At 45.6% G+C, this 18,689-nt stretch overlaps 1 protein-coding gene across 2 annotated transcripts in view; it reads left to right on the top strand.

Moving 5' to 3' along the window:
* The window catches only part of PIKFYVE (phosphoinositide kinase, FYVE-type zinc finger containing), a 460,760-nt gene that overhangs the window by 425,897 nt on the left and 16,174 nt on the right, over window positions 1–18,689 (top strand). For both annotated transcript variants that reach the window (XM_075317792.1, XM_075317791.1), the window contains 3 exons: window positions 6,889–7,017; window positions 7,097–7,358; window positions 16,311–16,385. In XM_075317792.1, the coding sequence (XP_075173907.1) occupies window positions 6,889–7,017; window positions 7,097–7,358; window positions 16,311–16,385 (466 nt within the window). The remainder of the gene's footprint in view (window positions 1–6,888; window positions 7,018–7,096; window positions 7,359–16,310; window positions 16,386–18,689) is intronic.

Genomic DNA, 18,689 nt, shown 5'->3' with positions numbered 1-18,689 from the left:
AAACAAACAATAAGAAGCGATCAAAACATATGCAGCTCAAAATGGTATCAATAAAAATATCAGTAGAAGGCATAAAAAACAGGCTCAGTCACTCCAGCAACCGAAAATTGAAAACCTCACGGGATCTTGGAACATTGACACGCAAGCGCATTATTTTTTCAAATTGAAGATTTTTTTTTATTTAAATTAGAAATGGCATGTAATTTTTATTTAATAAATAAACGCTGTAAAAATGAAACCCAAAAAAACAATTGCAGAATTACATTTTTTGCTCAGTTTCACCGCACTTGCAATTTATGTTCCTATTTTCCAGTACTGAGTGGTAAAATGAATGGCGTCACTCCAAACCACAACTTGCTTTGCAAAAAACAACCTGATAAGTCTGTGGCAGAAAAATAATAATTTTTTTTAAGGCTCTCGAAAAAAGAGGAGGAAAAAGCGGGAAACGGAGCATCGACTGGTTAAGAAGGTGTTAGGGGTTTGCTGGACAGTTTTGGGGAAAACATTACTTTTGTTCATATGCAAAAGATAAGTTCTATTTTTTCTATTCTACCCCCACAGTTTTGCAAAACATTTGGAAGCATTGTGAGGTTACTATTTTTTACCTCCTCAGTCTCATATTCTTAGTATATAAATATGGACTAAAACTAAAAGCTTCTACTCTATATCCCAGTGTGATATTGGCTCTTTGTAAATGAAATATAATATGTTATGTATTTTCATTTTCAAATATTAACTTTTCTTTATGTTCAGTGTTAAAGAAGTTGTCCAGTTACCAAAACTGATTTTTTTTTTCTGATAAATCTTGCTAATATGTGCCCCTCAACACATTTATTATGTTTTTTTCAGCAAAATTACCTTTTATTGTGCACTAGCAGCACATGCTCATTGCTGGCTCCAGCTCTGATGGGGTTAATCTCTCCTCTGACTTCCTGTGTTCAGTTCCTACAAGTCCCAGAATTCTTTGTGGCTCTAGGGCGGTGTCTAGCTTATTTAACACACCCACTGTGTGTAACACCCCACTCTCCTCTCCACCCAAAGTGTGTGTGTGTGTTTATTAGCCGGCGCAACATGTGAAAAAATAATTGGGGAAAAAAAAGGGACGGGGTGATGAGATTGCTTTTTTCCCTCTTGCCTAGTCTGTGTGTCGTCCGTATCATCCGCAAACCGCTTATGACCGGATCCTGTGGATTAAATGTGCAGCGCATGCAACCGTTATTTTACCGGATCCTTCTGCAGCGGGACACAGAATTTATCGGCCGGCGCTGGAGTCAGCTGACTCCTGATCTCTCAGCCCGCACACGCTGCAATGACTGCAGGTGGGCTCATTCACATGACCGTTCCGTTTGTCCTGGTCAGTTCCTGTTTTTTTGCAGCCCCACAGACAGGACCATCTTTTCAATGTTTTTTGTGTAGGATCGTATGGTACACGGTAGCACTTCCATGTGCATCCGATCCTACAAAAAAAACCTCATCGGATGCCGTATGTCCGCTCCGTTATTATGGATCATGTCCTATTCTGTTCCGTAATAACGAACCGTGACTCAATACAAGTCAATGGGTCCGCAAAATTCCCGGAAGCAACACGGAAGCACTTCCTTGTGACTTCCGTTGGGTGCCCGTGTAGTCAGTGTCCCGCTCCAGCCCCAGCCCCGCGGCTGCCCGCTCAGCAGTGTCAGCAGCCGCGGACATGACAAGCGCTACCGTCAGGAGGTTAGTAAGTTCATTACCTTCGGTGATGAAGTCCTGTCCTCCTGACGTCAGCGGTCGTCACTGCCTTCTATGCCCGCCGCTTGTCACATCACCTCTCGCTGTCGACCCGAGACGGTGACTAGTGGTGACGTCTTGGGCCGCTCGCGATACTTTGTGAAGGCGGCAGTCATTGAACTCGGTGACAGCGCTGTTGTCTGGAGTTCAGCGATCATCGCAGGTAATATACCTCGCTAACCTCCTGATAGCAGCACTCGTCATGCCCTGCAGTGACCTGGGCTGACCTATTGATGTTAGCTCAAGTCACTGCACGGCTCTCCCAGCAAATAGGGAACATTCTGTTCTTCATTGACTGTGACATTGACTATGGTATGGATCATCGTGGCAACCTCTTTTATTACACCAGACCTGGATATGTTTTTCTTTCTAATAAATTGGTGAAAGAGGGAATGTGTTGGGGAGTGTTTTTTCAAATAAAAATGTGTTTATTGTCTTTTTTTTTTTTATTATTACTGCCTGGGTTGGTGATGTCGGGTATCTGATACACGCCTGACATCACTAACTCCAGGGCTTGATGCCAGGTGACATTACACATCTGGTATTAACCCCATATATTACCCCGTTTGCTGGCGCGAAGCACCAGGACTGGCACATCTAATGGATGCTCTACTTCTGGGGCGGCTGCAGCCTGCTATTTTTAGGCTGGGAGTGTCCAATAACGGTGAACCTCCCTAGTCTGAGAATACACAGCTGTCCGCTTTACCTTGGCTGGTGATCCAATTTCGGGGGACCCCGTGGTTTTTGTTTTAAATTATTTAGTTAATTTAAAATAACAGCGTGGGGTGCCCTCTGTTTTGGATTACCAGCCAAGGTGAAGCTGCCAGCTGTGGTTTGCAGGCTGCAGCCGTTTGCTTTACCCTAGCTGGCTACAAAAGATAGGGGGACCGCATGTCATTTTTTTTTATTATTTATTAATTTTTTGGCTAAATACAAGACTAAGCACCTTAGTGCCACCTGAAAGTCACAAAAGGGTGCCAGCTTAGAATATGCAGGGGGTAGGACATTATATATGTCTTTATCTATCTATCTATCTATCTATCCAGCCCTCTATTCATTCATTCCTTCATTCATAGATTCATCCCTCTATCCCTCTGTCTCTATATCTACCCATCTCTATATCTACTCATGTATTTATCTTTCTTGCTGCTTCCGTTTTTTGCGGTCCGCAAAAAAAAGGAAGGCACGCAGATGTCATACGGATGCCACTAGGATGCATCCGTGAAAAAAAGGACCGTTTTTTGTGGCCCGCAAAAACAGAACGGTCATGTGAATGTAGCCTTAACAGCAGTCACTGCCTGCTGCCGATCACATGTGACCGTGTGCGGGCTGTGTGTGCGGGCTGTGTGTACAGGAGTTCAGCTGAGTTCAGATCAGCTGACTCAAGTGTCGGCCGATCAGGCTGGGGCCACACAGGGATTACTGCGATCCCCTCGCATTACACTCGGCTCACGCTCAGTACAGCAGAGCTGAGTGTCATGCGTGTGTCCCTGCGACTGAGGTCCGACTGTGCGAGCAGACCTCAGCTGCGGGGGGCGGTCCGCCACTCAAGGGGTGGGCCAGCACTGAGGAGGGATGGGAGGGATTTCTCTCCCTCTCTCCTCCGTAGTCCACCGATGTACCGCAAGTGCAGTGCGATTTTTCTCTCACCACATACACTTGAATGGGTAAAAGAGAGAGTCTTGTATTACAGTTGTAGCATGCTGCGATTATTTTCTCGGTCCAATTAGGGCTGAGAAAATAATCGCTCATGTGTGCTGACACACAGGCTAATATTGGTCCGAGTGGAATGCGATGTTTTATCGCACTCCACTCGCACTGTTTTTCTCGCCATGTGGCTTAGACCTTACTTGTTCCATGTCCCCCTGCATCCATCGCAGCGTGTGCAGGCTGGAGTTCAGCTGAGTTCAGATCAGCTGACTCCAGTGCTGGACTGAACTCCGCTGACCTCACAGCCCATACACGCTGCAATGGATGCAGGGGGACACAGAACAAGTAATCGGCAGACACTTGAGTCATCTGATTACTTGGGATGAATTGAGCAGTAAAATGTTCTGGTGCTCGATGGGCAAAGCCCATGTCGATTTTTTTTTTTTAAAAAAATTAATTAAAAGAAAAAAAAAAACACATTGTTTATGGGCTCCCGCTGCATTTTCTATTGCTAAGGGTAACCCAAGCAGCTACTGGCTGCTAACCCCCGCTGCTTGGTGTTACTTTCACTGGCAATAGAAATCCAGGGAAGCATTTTTTTTTTTTTTATATAAAGGTTTTTGCCTGAAAACTTTTTTAAAAAAATGACGTGGGCTTCGCCATATTTTTGTATGCTAGCCAGGTACAGCAGGCAGCTACGGGCTGCCCCCAACCCCCAGCAGCCTAATTGCACCCGGCTGGGAACCAAAAATATAGAGAAGCCCTTTTTTTTTTTTTTTTATTTCATGAATTTCATGGAATAATTGAAAAAAAAAAAATTACGTGGGCTTGGCCGAATTTTTGAGTCCAGCCAGGTACAACTAGGCAGCTGGGGATTGGAGTCCGCAGTGCAGGGTGCCCAAACTTTCTGGGCCCCCCGCTGCGAATTGCAGTCCACAGCCGCCCCAGAAAATGGCGCTTTCATAGAAGTGCCATCTTCTGGCGCTGTATCCAACTCTTCCAGTGGCCCTGGTGGCAGGTGGCACGCTGGGTAATAAGGGGTTAATACCAGCTATGTTTTACCAGCTGGTATAAAGCCCGAGATTCTTAGGCTATGTGTCCACGGTAGAATGTACCTGCGGACTTTTCTGCCTGAAAATCCGCGACTTTCGCGGCAAATCCGCACCCGCGGATTTACCGCGGATTTGCCGCGGATTTTGATGCGGATTTTTTTTTTTTTTTTTTCCCATTCTATACCCAAATCCGCACCAAAATCCGCAACAAACAATTGACATGCTGAAGATTTTTCCGCATCAAAATCCGCGGCAAATCCGCAGCGGAAAAATCCGCAGCATGGACACAGCATTTCCAAAATGCCATTGAAATGGCTTGGAAGTGCCGCTGCTGCAGATTTTCGGCAAATCCGCGGCAAAATCCGCGGTAAATCCGCAGCGTGGCTATGTGCCCACGCTGCGGATTTACCGCGGATTTGCCGCGGATTTACCGCGGATTTGCCGAAAATCTGCAGCAGCGGCACTTCCAAGCCATTTCAATGGCATTTTGGAAATGCTGTGTCCATGCTGCGGATTTTTCCGCTGCGGATTTGCCGCGGATTTTGATGCGGAAAAATCTGCAGCATGTCAATTGTTTGTTGCGGATTTTGGTGCGGATTTGGGTATAGAATGGGAAAAAAAAAAAAAAATCCGCATCAAAATCCGCGGTAAATCCGCGGGTGCGGATTTGCCGCGAAAGTCGCGGATTTTCAGGCAGAAAAGTCCGCAGGTACATTCTACCGTGGACACATAGCCTTAATGTCAGGCCAAGTTTGACCTGGCCATTAAGAATCTCCAATAAAGGGTTTAAAAAAAAAAAAAAAAAAAGAAGACATCACACAGAGAAAAATACTTTATTAGAAATAAATACACAGACACAGTAGGGACTCCATGTTTATTACTCCCTCTCACCCCTCCACGATGGAGAGATTTCTGTACTGACCATGCCAGAAGAGAGCGAGGGGGGGGGAGGAAAAGAGAGCGAGGGGGGAGGAAAAGAGAGCGAGGGGGGGAGGAAAAGAGAGCGAGGGGGGGAGGAAAAGAGAGCGAGGGGGGGGAGGAAAAGAGAGCGAGGGGGGGGAGGAAAAGAGAGCGAGGGGGGGAGGAAAAGAGAGCAAGGGGGGGGGAAAAGAGAGCGAGGGGGGAGGAAAAGAGTGCAGGGGGGGAGGAAAAGAGTGAGGGGGGGAGGAAAAGAGAGCGAGGGGGGGGAGGAAAAGAGAGCGAGGGGGGGGGAGGAAAAGAGAGCGAGGGGGGGAGGAAAAGAGAGCGAGGGGGGGGAGGAAAAGAGAGCGAGGGGGGGGGAGGAAAAGAGAGCGAGGGGGGGAGGAAAAGAGAGCGAGGGGGGGGGAGGAAAAGAGAGCCGGGGGGGAGGAAAAGAGAGCTGGGGGGGAGGGAAAGAGCTAGGGGGGAGGGAAAGAGAGCTAGGGGGGGGAGGGAAAGAGAGCTAGGGGGGGAGGGAAAGAGCGAGGGGGGGGAAAGAGAGCGAGGGGAAAAGAGAGCGAGGGGGGGAAAGAGAGCGAGGGAAATAAGAGTGGGGAGAGGAGAGGGGGATAAGAGGGGGGCAGAGAAGAGGGGGAAGAGGAGTGGGGGGGAAGAGGAGTGGGGGGGAGAGAAGAGTGGGGGGGGAGAGAAGAGGGGGGGGCAGAGGTGCTGTGTCATTAACGGTCTCCTCTCTGTGACTTGTGGTGCAGGTGACAGAGTGCAGACAGTTGGTCCCATGCAGCAGGACAGGTGACAGAGCAGAGTGGTGACATGCCTGTCAGTGTCTTGCTGCGTCCTGCAGTGCTGCTGGGAGGAGCACATGATCACACTGCCCAACACCGGCCGCTCTCCTGACATCCGCAGCAGAGCGGGCGGGTGGAGAGTGTGATCAGATACTTACGTGCAGGGGGGATTTCAGCTGAAGAACCCCCCCCCCTGTACTGCACACTGGCGCCCCGTGCCTCACCATCTGCAGGACGCTTAGCCGGCTCCACACTGACGTCCTCCGGCTCCTCCCCTCGATGCTGGGCTGTGCCGTGCGGTAGTCACCGCCCACAGCCCTGTCACTCAATCTGAGTGGTGCCAGCCTCTTCTGACGTACCCGACAAGTTTGAGAGCCCGGAATTGCCGGGACGTCAGAGGATACTGGCGGCCACAGCTCCAGGGGGTCATGTGACAGGCACTGAGCATGCAGGATAGCGCCGCTCAGTGCCAGAAATGGAAACAGAAGCCAATGGAGAAAACGCCTAGAATGGTAAGTGGAACTCATACAGAAAATAAAAAAAATGGGTGAACCACCCCTTTAATGTAAGTCACTGCTCTTTGCTTAGCAGTGCAATTCCTTGTATCCTGGTGGTGTATCTATATTCATGCTGCTTTTTTGTTTATTGCCACGTATTGATTTTAATTTTCCCTTGCCCATGATCGATGCTGATCTATTTGTGTACTGTGCCTGCAGAGACCGACAGCATTGGCTAAAATACTAGGAGTCTATAGAATTGGGTACAAAAACTCTCAGAACAACACGGAGAAGAAGTTGGATCTCTTAGTTATGGAAAATTTGTTTTATGGACGAAAGATGGCGCAGGTAACACATAGAATGTGAGAGTGGAAATGCTAAGTACACGGGAACCCTGATAACCTATTAATTTGTCTGCTTGTAATAGGTTTTTGACCTGAAAGGGTCTTTGAGAAATCGTAATGTGAAAACAGACATCGGGAAGGAGAGTTGTGAACTTGTCCTGCTGGATGAAAACTTATTAAAGATGGTTCAGGACAACCCCTTGTACATTCGATCTCACTGTAAATCTGTCCTTCGTGCTTCAATACACAGTGACTCGCACTTCCTCTCCAGTCATCTCATCATTGACTATTCCCTACTGGTAGGGCGCGATGACACTTCAGATGAGCTAGTCGTGGGGATAATTGGTATGTGCTTACGTCAAAGTTGTTACTTTTAGCTCTGAGTAATCTTCAATTTGAACTGAACACTTTTGAACCTGTATGCCTAAAACTTTTGGGTTGTCCCGGGTTTATGAAAAACAAAGAAACAATCTCCACAATAACAGGAAGGTAGGGGGAGAGCCAGGGAGCCATGGGGGTGAAAGATTTGTGATGTGATTTCCTACACATCAGGTTAGAGGGTTTACAGAGTGTTAAAAAAGTATATATATTCTGGATAAACCCCAGCAGCATGGTCATGTCATGTGAAACTGGCTTGCAGATTGGGCACAACCAGTACATGAGTAAGGGCTGTTTGCAAGGTACGACTGGCGGAACTAAAAAAAACGCGTAACAGTAAATATTTCTCAATCAGCGATCCAAATCCTGTTTACACAGCTATGCCACGCTGAACGATGTGCACTGCTCAATCTGTAATAGCTCATTCAGTGTGTATAGGCTGCCATTGTTCTCTGCAGTGCAAGTCCTGTTTAAACAGCAGGAGGCGCCACTGAAAACTATGATTTTTAAGTTAGCCTAAATATCATTGCACCTGATCATTGCAACTGATTTTGCTTGTTAATTGAGCAATAAACAGCCCATTTACACTGTAAGAATATCATGAAAAGAGTGTTCCAAGGGTGGTGATCTCTCCGAGAACATGCTAGTACAGATGTACAATTTGCAAACAATTTTTAAAGCTTAGAAAAGCACTTCTTCCATGAGTATGCTCTCTCCTCACAGAACTTGGCTCTATTACAACTGCTTTTATTGCTCTTCGACTACTGCACAATCTGCTGCCCGGCACGAGAAACACATTCCCTGCATGGACATGGGAGGTGTGAGAAAGCCAGGGAGTGGCAGTAAGTGACATGTACATCACACCACACCAGTAGAAGTAATCGGGATAACCCCCAAGAGCAAAGTCATGTGATTTTATTGTGAGGTTTCTTAGCTATACATGCATTGATAAGGAGCCAGATAAATCACCAATAATATATATATAAAAAAAAAATCGGTAGAAACTTTATTGAACATTAATGCAAACAATTCAATACAATGCAATACAATCGAAAGTGCATAGGGCAGGACTCAAAAGTAGCTCAGAGTAAATACCAAAATACATAGTGGGGAGCAATGTATCTCTACTGGGGTGTATACATAGACACTATTCTATGGTACCACATACTAGGAATATCATGGGTGAGTGTACTGAATGTTTCTTGCTTATACTTTATGCTTAATGCTAGTTGGAATTATGTCACCGTTGAAGTCTGAATAGTGTCTATGTACACAGCCCAGTGGAGATACATTGCTCCCCTTATGTATTTTGGTATTTACTCTGTAGGCACCTGAGCTACTTTTCCGTCCTGCACTATGCACTTTCGATTGTATTGAATTGTTTGTTGGCATTAATGTTCAATAAAGTTTGTACCAATTTTTTTTTTCTTCAAGTATTTGGTGATTTATATGGCTCCCTACTCTTATAGGTTTAATAAATGCTGGGGAGATTTTCACAGCTATACCAGCAAATGTTCTAAAGGTTTTCAGATGTGCTTTATATACATTAGTGAGTAGCTATTCCCGATTCACAGACTAAAAAACTCCTTTATTTTATAGAAAGTTTTATTAACAGAAGCAATTAGATACAAAATACTTCCACAATATATACCAAACAATATACTTTGTGCCAACTATACAATAGAAACATGTATTCCCCCTCCAAAAATTTCCTTTTTATATTCCCCCTAAGTTCAGGAGCATATAAAGAATAATTCTATTCCACTATAAAAAAGGGTTTTGATCATTGCTATAAGTACATCGTAAGTCCACGAGGGGGACCTCAGTGATACTCAAGTTGGCACTTGAATGAATGATCACACAAACAAAGTATGCCCTAATTACACTAGACAATCATGGAGCAAAGCATTAACCTCCTCATTTAATCTAGGCCACTAGATATGAACTCTCACATTTAGGCCTAAGCCACACGGCGAGAAAATCGGTGCGAGTGGAGTGCGATAAAACATCGCATTCCACTCGGACCAATTCTAGCCTGTGTGACAGCACACATGAGCGATTATTTTCTCAGCCCTAATCGGACTGAGAAAACAATCGCAGCATGCTGCGATTGTAAGCTGAGTCTCTTTCTCTCGCACCCATTCAAGTGAATGGGGCGAGAGAAAAATCGCACTGCACTCGCGGTACACCGGTGTACTGCTAGTGCAGTGCGAGAATGGCAATAGCCGGCTACGCAGTAGAGAGGGAGAGAAATCCCTCCCTCCCCTCCTGAGTGCCGGCCCGCCCCCCGCAGCTGAGGTCTGCTCGCACGAACGGACCTCAGTTGCAAGGACACAGGCATGACACTCGGCTCTGCTGTACTGCCAGCACGAGCCGAGTCTCATGCAAGTGGATCGCAGTAGTCCCCGTGTGGCCCCAGCCTAAGGCCTAAGCCACACGGCGAGAAAAACAGTGCGAGTGGAGTGCGATAAAACATCGCATTCCCCTCGGACCAATTCTAGCCTCTGTGTCAGCACACATGAGCGATTATTTTCTCAGCCCTAATTGGACCGAGAAAACAATCGCAGCATGCTGCGATTGTAAGCTGAGGCTCTTTCTCTCGCACCCATTCAAGTGAATGGGGCGAGAGAAAAATCACACTGCACTCGCGGTACACCGGTGTACCGCTAGTGCAGTGCGAGAATGGCAATAGCCGGCTAAGCAGGAGAGAGGGAGAGAAATCCCTCCCTCTCCTCCTGAGAGCCAGCCCGCCCCCCGCAGCTGAGGTCTGCTCGCACGAACGGACCTCAGTTGCAAGGACACATGCATGACACTCGCGCTCTGCTGTACTGCCAGCATGAGCCGAGTGTCATGCAAGTGGATCGCAGTAGTCCCCGTGTGGCCCCCAGCCTTACCCTTGAGCACAGATCCTTGTCCTCTACCCTCAATTACATTATACTACCATAGATCATGGAAAAAGTCAGAAAAAGTACATTACCACTCACCACATTTAGGCTATGTGCACACGTTGCGTTTTTTCCTGCGGAAACACTGCGTTTAGAACCGCAGCGTTTCAGTGCCAAATTGCATGCGTTCAGCTTCCCCAGCAAAGTCTATGAGAAAGCCGAAAAATCAATGCACACGCTGCGTTTCTAAACGCAGCGTTTTGGATGCCCAAAATCGGTGCGGATGAAAAAGCAGTATGTCACTTCTTTTGTGCGTTGTAGCTGCGTTCTCCACCCATTGAAATCAATGATGTGGGTCAGAATGCAGCTACACCGCAGTTCGTTGCATTTTTGTTGTGGTCCGCATGCTTTATCGGCATACAGAACGCAGGCATTTTTACCTGGAAGTGAGGTCAAGAGGTTTCCTCTTGACCTCACTTCCTGGCAAAGTTCAGGAAAGCCGGTGTCGCCAAAGTGCCCGCCCTGACCCCCAACCCCCTCCCGAAAATCAAAGACGGCCGCGCGCACGGCAGCGCACCGGCCGCCCTACTCCTCTGTTTCTGTCGCATGTGCCATAACACATGCGACAGAAAACTGCTCCCCAGGCCCTGGCAGGTCACCCCCTATTCCCCCCGGTGTCCCCCGGTAACCCCCGTACCTGTCATGGCGCTGATCCCCCGCGGTCCCCTCCTCCTTCACAGTGCGCGCCGGTCACATGTGCAGTGCAGCTGATAGCTCAGCTTCCTGCTTTGCCTTCAGAGACGCTGGCTGCTGCTCGCACTCTGCAGCTCTGACCCGGGGAGAGTGGGTGCAGATTCTTTGCACCCACTCTCCTCAAATGGAGGGTCTGCACTCCTAGAAAATTGGGTATACGTTCCCTGACCGTGCCCCCCATAGTCTAGAAGGTCCAGAGTCAACGTGGGATGTCCAAAATGAATTACAGGGACCCGATTTTTTTGTTTTTCTTTTCAATAAATTGGTAAAAGAGGGAATGTTTTGGAGAATGTACTTTCAAATAATTTTTTTTTTTTTGTCAATTTTTTTTTCTATTACTGTCAATTAGTTATGTCTGGTATCTCATAGACGCCATGACATAACTAATTGCTGGGCTTGATGCCAGGTGACATTACACAACTGGTATCAACCCCATTTATTACCCCGTTTGCCACTGCACCAGGGCAACGGGATGAGTTGGGGCAAAGTGTCAGGATTGGCGCATCTAATGGATGCGCCACTTCTGGGGCGGCTGCGGCCTGCTATTTTCAGGCTGGGAAGAATCCAATAACCATGGCTCTTCCCATCCTGAGAATACCAGACTCCAGCTGTCAGCTTCACCTTGGCTGGTGATCTAATTTGGGGGGACCCCACATTTTTTTTTTTTTTTAATTTTTTTATAAATAAAAAAAAAACAGCTTGAGGAGCCCTCCAAATTGATCACCAGACAAGATGAAGCTGTCAGCTGTGGTTTGCAAGCTACAGCTGTCTGCTTTACCCTAACTGGCTATCAAAAATAGGGGGACCCCACGTCATTTGTTTTAATTTTTTATTTGGGCTAAATACAAGGCTAGGCACCCTTTAGTGCCACATGAAAGACACTAAAGGGCGCCAGCTTAGAATATGCAGGGGGGTGGGATGTTATATATATGTTTGACATCCATTGACGCATTTTTGGCTGTGTGCCCAAAATCAGGGTTTGCAGCGTTTTGGGCGCAAAGTGTTTTCCCTGCGTCCATAACGCTGCGTTGTGCAGTAGAAGCACAGTGGAAGGATTTTTAGAAATCCCATGCCCACTGTGCTTCTTTTCTCCGCAGCATAAACTGACCTGTGGCGCGGCTTCCCAAGCCTCAGCATGTCAATTTATGTTGCGGAGACAAGAGTGTTCTCTGCAGGTAGAATAGAGCTAAAGTCCACAGCAGCCTGAACCCAAATCGTGGGCATGGGCAGCTGCGTTCTCCTGTGGGCAACACTCACATCTCTGCAGGAAGCCTGGCACTGTGTACTAGATGCCGTGTCACTGGATCATGTGGTCAAAAACGCACCTGAAGAGAACGCATGGAAAACGCATGAAAAACGCATGCGTTTTCGATGTGTTTTTTCCAAAACGCATTGTTTACAATTGTCCTTACTGCCAGAGGGTGCGTTTTTTTTTCTGCGCTGAAAAAAACGCAACGTGTGCACATAGCCTAACAATTAGTTATTCATCTGGCTGCTTTAAGGTTTGCCGCCACCACGTGAAATCCACATGAAATGGGCATCTCAGATATGTATGCCTTTTTGGTAATGCTAAATAAAGTTGAATTCACATTTGAAGAAGAGAAAAATGAGCATCTCCACTCCAGTGTGTATAAAAAAACTTCGGCTTTATTTTATGAAAAGGTGTGTATTAAAAAAGCAGCAGCGAAGCCGTGTGCCGGCTCCCCAGGACGACAGCAGTTTCACACTGTCAAGTGCTTCTACAGGTTCCTTTTAGGGGGAGGGCTCAGTCCACTTCCTATGAACCTGTAGAAGCACTTGACAGTGCGAAACGGCCGTCGTCCTGGAGAGCCTGCACACGGCTTCACCGCTGCTTTTTTAATACACACCTTTTCATAAAATGAAGCCTAAGATTTTTATGCACACTGGAGTGGAGCCGCTCATTTTTCTCTTCAAATGTGAATTTGCCTTGGATACGAGCTACCTTCAGCGTGTGCACCACCTCAGATTCTGCGCTATATGACGAACTGAAACTGAATTTCCACTGCCACCGGAATCCTAAAGTTAACCCTAAGTTGTGTGAGATCTGCCTTTGTTATTTGGTATTTATTTTTTACAAATAAAGTTAAAGCTTCTTTAGACTCTGGCTATGCCAGATTTTCTTCTTCGTGTAGTCTGAAATATTTGTTTCTCTTTTCCTGTTGCACCACGTAGTCTGATCTACGAGGGGCGATCCAAAAGTAATGATAATCAATAATAAACAATGAATATATTAAAAAAAAATATTTTTCTACATAGTCTCCTAACAAGTCTATACATTTAGTCCATCTCTTTTCTAAACTTAGAATTCCCTTCGAAAAAAATTCTTGATCTTGACCCTCAAAAAAATCCCCAACAGCGGTTATCATGTCGCTATTCTCATCACATTTCTTGCCCCGGAGGTGTTCCTTGAGGCGAGGAAAGAGAAAGAAGTCACTGGGGGTTAGATCTGGCGAATAGGGGGGGGGGGTGTTCCACCAGTTCAAAGCCCGCTTCTTGAATGGTTGCCATGGCAACTACAGCTTTGTGAGCCGGCGCATTATCTTGGTGAAACAGCACTCCAGCCCGCAGTTTGCCGCGCCTTTTCTCCTTGATAGCCTCCCGCAATCTTCTTATTTGTTCTGCGTAGTAGGAGCCCGTAATAGTGGCTCCCTTCTCCAAATAGTCCACCATAATAATTCCTTCAGCATCCCAAAAAACGGACGCCATAACCTTCCCTGCTGAGCTTGACACTTTGAATTTCTTTGGCGTCGGTTCATCGGCTCGTTTCCATGTCATCGATTGTTGTTTAGTTTCAGGATCAAAGTGGTGGATCCAGGTCTCGTCCATGGTCAAAAAATGTGACAAAAAATTCTCCTTGTCTGCTTGGAACTTTTCGAGATTTGCTATTGAAATGTCAACTCGTTTCTCCTTTTGCTCGTCGGTTAACATTTTTGGCACCCAACGCGCGGAGATCTTTCTCATATGCAGTTCTTTTGCAAGGATTCTTTGAATACTGCCATATGAGATCCCTGTGACCTCAGCTACATGCCTGATAGTCACTCTTCAATCTGCCAATACAACGTCTTCAATTTTTTTCACGTTTTCTTCATTGTGGGACGTGGATGGGCGTCCTTCACGATGTTCATCTTCCGTCGATGTTCTTCACAGCTTAAATGCCTTGGCCAAGCATGCAACTGTGGAATATGGAGAAGAGTCCCCCAATGTTTCCACCAAGTCGCTGTGTATGTCTTTGGTAGTCATTTTTTTCAAGCAGAGGTATTTGATGACAGCTATGAGCTCATTTTTTTCCATTTTGATGTTCTCCTCGGCAGTTCACATTCAAATGAATGTAGCTCCTGGGAATCGTGACCTATTTAAGTGACTTTTTTTTTCCTGGACTAGTGGGTATCTAAGAGAGAAGAAAACATTTTATTTTAATTTCTGTGTGCAATAGAAATAACCGATTATCATTACTTTTGGATCGCCCCTTGTATTATAAGCCGAATGTTTCAGGATTGTGTTTACACTTAAATAAAGTTTTGATTGTTTTTTTGTCTATTAACCAGGTTTAGGAGGGAAACTGAAAATAAATTGGCATTTGTTTCCCATTTTTTTTTTTGCGAACATTACCAAGCCCTGTGTCACCATATTCTGTGTGGGAGGTCGCTGCATAAGAACTTTGATCAGCCATTTTTTGTTTAAAAGTTAATTGAATTTGCTGTAGATAATTTGTATGTATTATTTATACCATAATTAGTTTGACTAGAAATGTTAAATCTGCATATGGTGAATGAGGATTGGCATTCTTTGCAGTGTGCTATGAGTTTAATTATACGGCATTATGCAGAATATAATATTGTTTACGTTAATGCTCTGATGAAAAACTTGTAGGAATAAAACCCTCCACTTCACATGAATAATGAGTGAGTGCAGTGTACCTGACCAAAATCCCAAGTGACTGTTCTGCTGATTATTGAGACTTGTCCAATTAAGCCATATGTCAAGTCTGAGCTCACAAATGGGGCTGATGCTTATCTATCACATGGGAAGCATAAAGTGTATTGTGTACTCCAGCCACAATTCTTTGCTTTAAGCTTTATTGATTAACTTGAAATGAAGAGTTTACTGGGAGAAGATTATTTGCTAACTTTTTCAGTATATTTTGTGTTGAGCTTTTCTATACTACTAGCATCCAAGCTGATATATTTTCTCTCTTAACTGTTGGAGAGTAGACTTGGTTTGCAACATTAAGGCAAATCAGTCATGAGATTCATGTTTGCACGAAAAACAGTCAGCAGGAATTAAACATTGGCTGTATTATTGCAGCCGTGTTTTACTCTAAAACGTTGGAGATTTCAGAGAAAACTCTACCTTGTAAAGTTGGCACATGACCATGCATCTTTAATGACTAGTCCAATGTGGGTCCATGCTCCCCTAGACTGAAAAGCCTTCTACTTACATGTGTGATTAGGGATTATCCGTAAGTCATGTGGAGAAGGGTGGAGAGAAGCCCAGAGGACCTGCGTCGGACTAATCATCCAAAACACATCGCCACCGGTTGGCTTTTCAAAATATTTTATCATGGTTCGGCAAGACAGCAGCTCATGATATGTTCTCTTTAAAACATGTAAACCATGATTCATCAAAACCGTTGTTGTTCACCCCAGTTGTGAGGAAGGGGCATGTCAGAAACAGAGGTGCCTGATCCATTAAGAGGAGTGCACCTTAGCACAAATCGTACTCTGGGAGTATTTCTGGTGTAGGATACTCCACAGCTCATCATGAGTTAGATGTATAGTAGTGTCATGCCCATATTCCACAGTCACCCTGCTCCTCCCATTTCTGCAACTTATTAAAGTGTTTTATGACAAATTTCTGTTAAACACTTTGAGGAGTTGGGGCCATAGTGTATACCTTTACTCTTTAGGAGTAGTTATTGGTTTAATTCAAAAGCTCTGTAATATGGTATATTATTTCATAAAGCTCAAATATTAAGTCACACATTAACGATAGGTCATCACTCATCTCCTCTCTCTCTGCACTATGACCTATGAACATATCGCAGGACATGCCCACAAGTCTTTTCCATAGAAGGTAGAGGACCAACCAGTAGGATTTTCATATGTAAAGTACAGCCAGTGCTATACTGGTGCTATGATGTTGAATGTAAGTATAGCTTTTGTTCTGAGATTAGATGTTTTTTTCAATTTTAATTAATTTTTCAATAGTTAATCCTTACTTATTGTTGCAAGTTTTCATTTCCTTTTTTCACGGTTTACAGATTACATTCGAACCTTTACATGGGACAAGAAGCTTGAAATGGTGGTCAAATCGACCGGTATTTTGGGTGGCCAAGGTAAGTTGCATCTACATTGATCAACATTTGAAGGTTTTTTGTAAGGGGTACTCCATACCACTAGAACAGTGTTTTACAAAAGATGCAAAGTTTATCAACATAAAACCTTTATTTTGCCCAAAATTAGAGAACAACAATGACTATAGCACGGAGAAAGATTATAACAAAATTTTCTGAAGGTAACAACAGTCACCAATCGGTTTGAAGTGTACAGGCCTTTGCTTTAAATGACTTCAGCACATCTGCATCCTCAGGACATCACTAGTCTCTCACACTGCTCTGGTGTGATTTTGGTCCACTCTTCTTCCTGTCTCTTCTACAGTTCTATGACTATTGTTGGTTTCTTGGCCATAGCTTTGTCACCAAGGATTTTCCAGAGGTTTTCTATTGGGTTTAGATGAGGACTCTGGGCTGGCCATTTCATTGTTTCAATGATTTCTGTTTCAAGGAGCTACTTTACCTGTTTTGCTGTGTGACAGGGGGCATTGTCCTGCATAAAAATTGCTGGCTGATTGACTGATGAACATAAGTAAGGAACCACGTGTTTTTGAAGAAGGTTCTGATAAAACACTTGCATTCACTCTGCCATTTAGCTGTATGAGAGGTCCAACTCCTGCTGCAGAAAATATTCACCAAACCATGACACTTCCTCTACCATCTTTCACTGACTTCTTAGGCTATGTGTCCACGGTAGAATGTACCTGCGGATTTTTCTGCCTGAAAATCCGCGACTTTCGCGGCAAATCCGCACCCGCGGATTTGCCGCGGATTTACCGCGGATTTGCCGCGGATTTTGATGCGGATTTTTTTTTTTTTTCCCCATTCAAAACCAAAAATCCGCACCAAATCTGCACCAAACAATTGACATGCTGCAGATTTTTCCGGATCAAAATCCGCGGCAAATCCGCAGCGGAAAAATCCGCAGCATGGACACAGCATTTCCAAAATGCCATTGAAATGGCTTGGAAGTGCCGCTGCTGCAGATTTTCGGCAAATCCGCGGCAAAATCCGCAGCGTGGGCACATAGCATTAACACACTTAGAGTTCAGTCTTCCCCCAGTTTGTCAACCATCATAATGTTTCCCACCAGACCCAAATAAATTAAACTTGCTTTCATCACTAAAATGAACTGTGGACCACTTGTCCTCTGTCCACACAACATGCTCCTCACCAAAAGTGAGTCTAGCCTTTTGATTCTTTCTGCTGAAGAAAGGTTTGGTCACTGCAGAGTGGACATTAAGTCCAAATGCTCTTAAACAAGATAGACCCTTAAGGCCCAGTCACACTAAACAACTTACCAGCGATCCCAACAACGATACAACCTGATACGGATAGCTGGTAAGTTGCTAGGAGGTCACTGGTGAGATGTCACACTAAGCGACGCTCCAGCGATCCCACCAGGGACCTGACTTGGCAGGGATCGCTGGAGCGTCGCTACACGAGTTGCTGGTGAGCTGTCACACAGACAGATCTCACCAGCAACCAGTGACCAGCCACCAGCGACGCGTGGAAGCGATGCTGCACTTGGTAACTAAGGTATATATCGGGTAACCAACCCGATATTTACCTTAGTTACCAGCGCACACCGCTTAGCGCTGGCTCCCTGCACACCTAGCCACATTACACATCTGGTTAATTACCCGATGTGTACTCTGCTACGTGTGCAGGCAGCAGGAGACTGCTTCTGCGGACGCTGGTAACCACGGTAAACATCGGGTAACCAAGAAGCCCTTACCTTGGTTACCTGATATTTATCTTCGTTACCAGCATCCGCCGCTCTCACACTGCCAGTGCCGGCTCCCTGTTCCCTGCACTCCTAGCCACAGTACACATCGGGTTAATTACCCGATGTGTAGTCCGCCTACGTGTGCAGGGAGCCAGCACTGACAGCGTGAGAGCGGTGGACGCTGGTAACGAAGGTAAATATCGGGTAACCAAGGTAAGGGCTTCTTGGTTACCCGATGTTTACATTGGTTACCAGCGTCCGCAGAAGCAGGCTCACTGCACATTCAGTTGTTGCTCTCTCGCTGTCACACACAGCGATGTGTGCTTCACAGCGGGAGAGCAACAACTAAAAAATTGTCCAGGACATTCAGCAACAACCAGCGACCTCACAGCAGGGGCCAGGTTGTTGCTGGATGTCACACACAGCGACATCACTAGTAACATCGCTGCTACGTCACAAAAGTCGTTCCTCAGTAGCGATGTTGCTAGCGATGTTGCTTAGTGTGACGTGGCCTTTACCCTGTTCAGTGCTGAACTGCCAAGCAATTCCAGCTGCAGTGTTTAAAGGATTACCCAAGG

The sequence above is a fragment of the Anomaloglossus baeobatrachus genome, chromosome 7 (assembly GCF_048569485.1).
Source record: "Anomaloglossus baeobatrachus isolate aAnoBae1 chromosome 7, aAnoBae1.hap1, whole genome shotgun sequence".
NCBI classification, from domain to species: domain Eukaryota; kingdom Metazoa; phylum Chordata; class Amphibia; order Anura; family Aromobatidae; genus Anomaloglossus; species Anomaloglossus baeobatrachus.
Note: the sequence above shows the minus strand (reverse complement) of the source record. Positions and strands in the feature narration are given on the sequence as shown.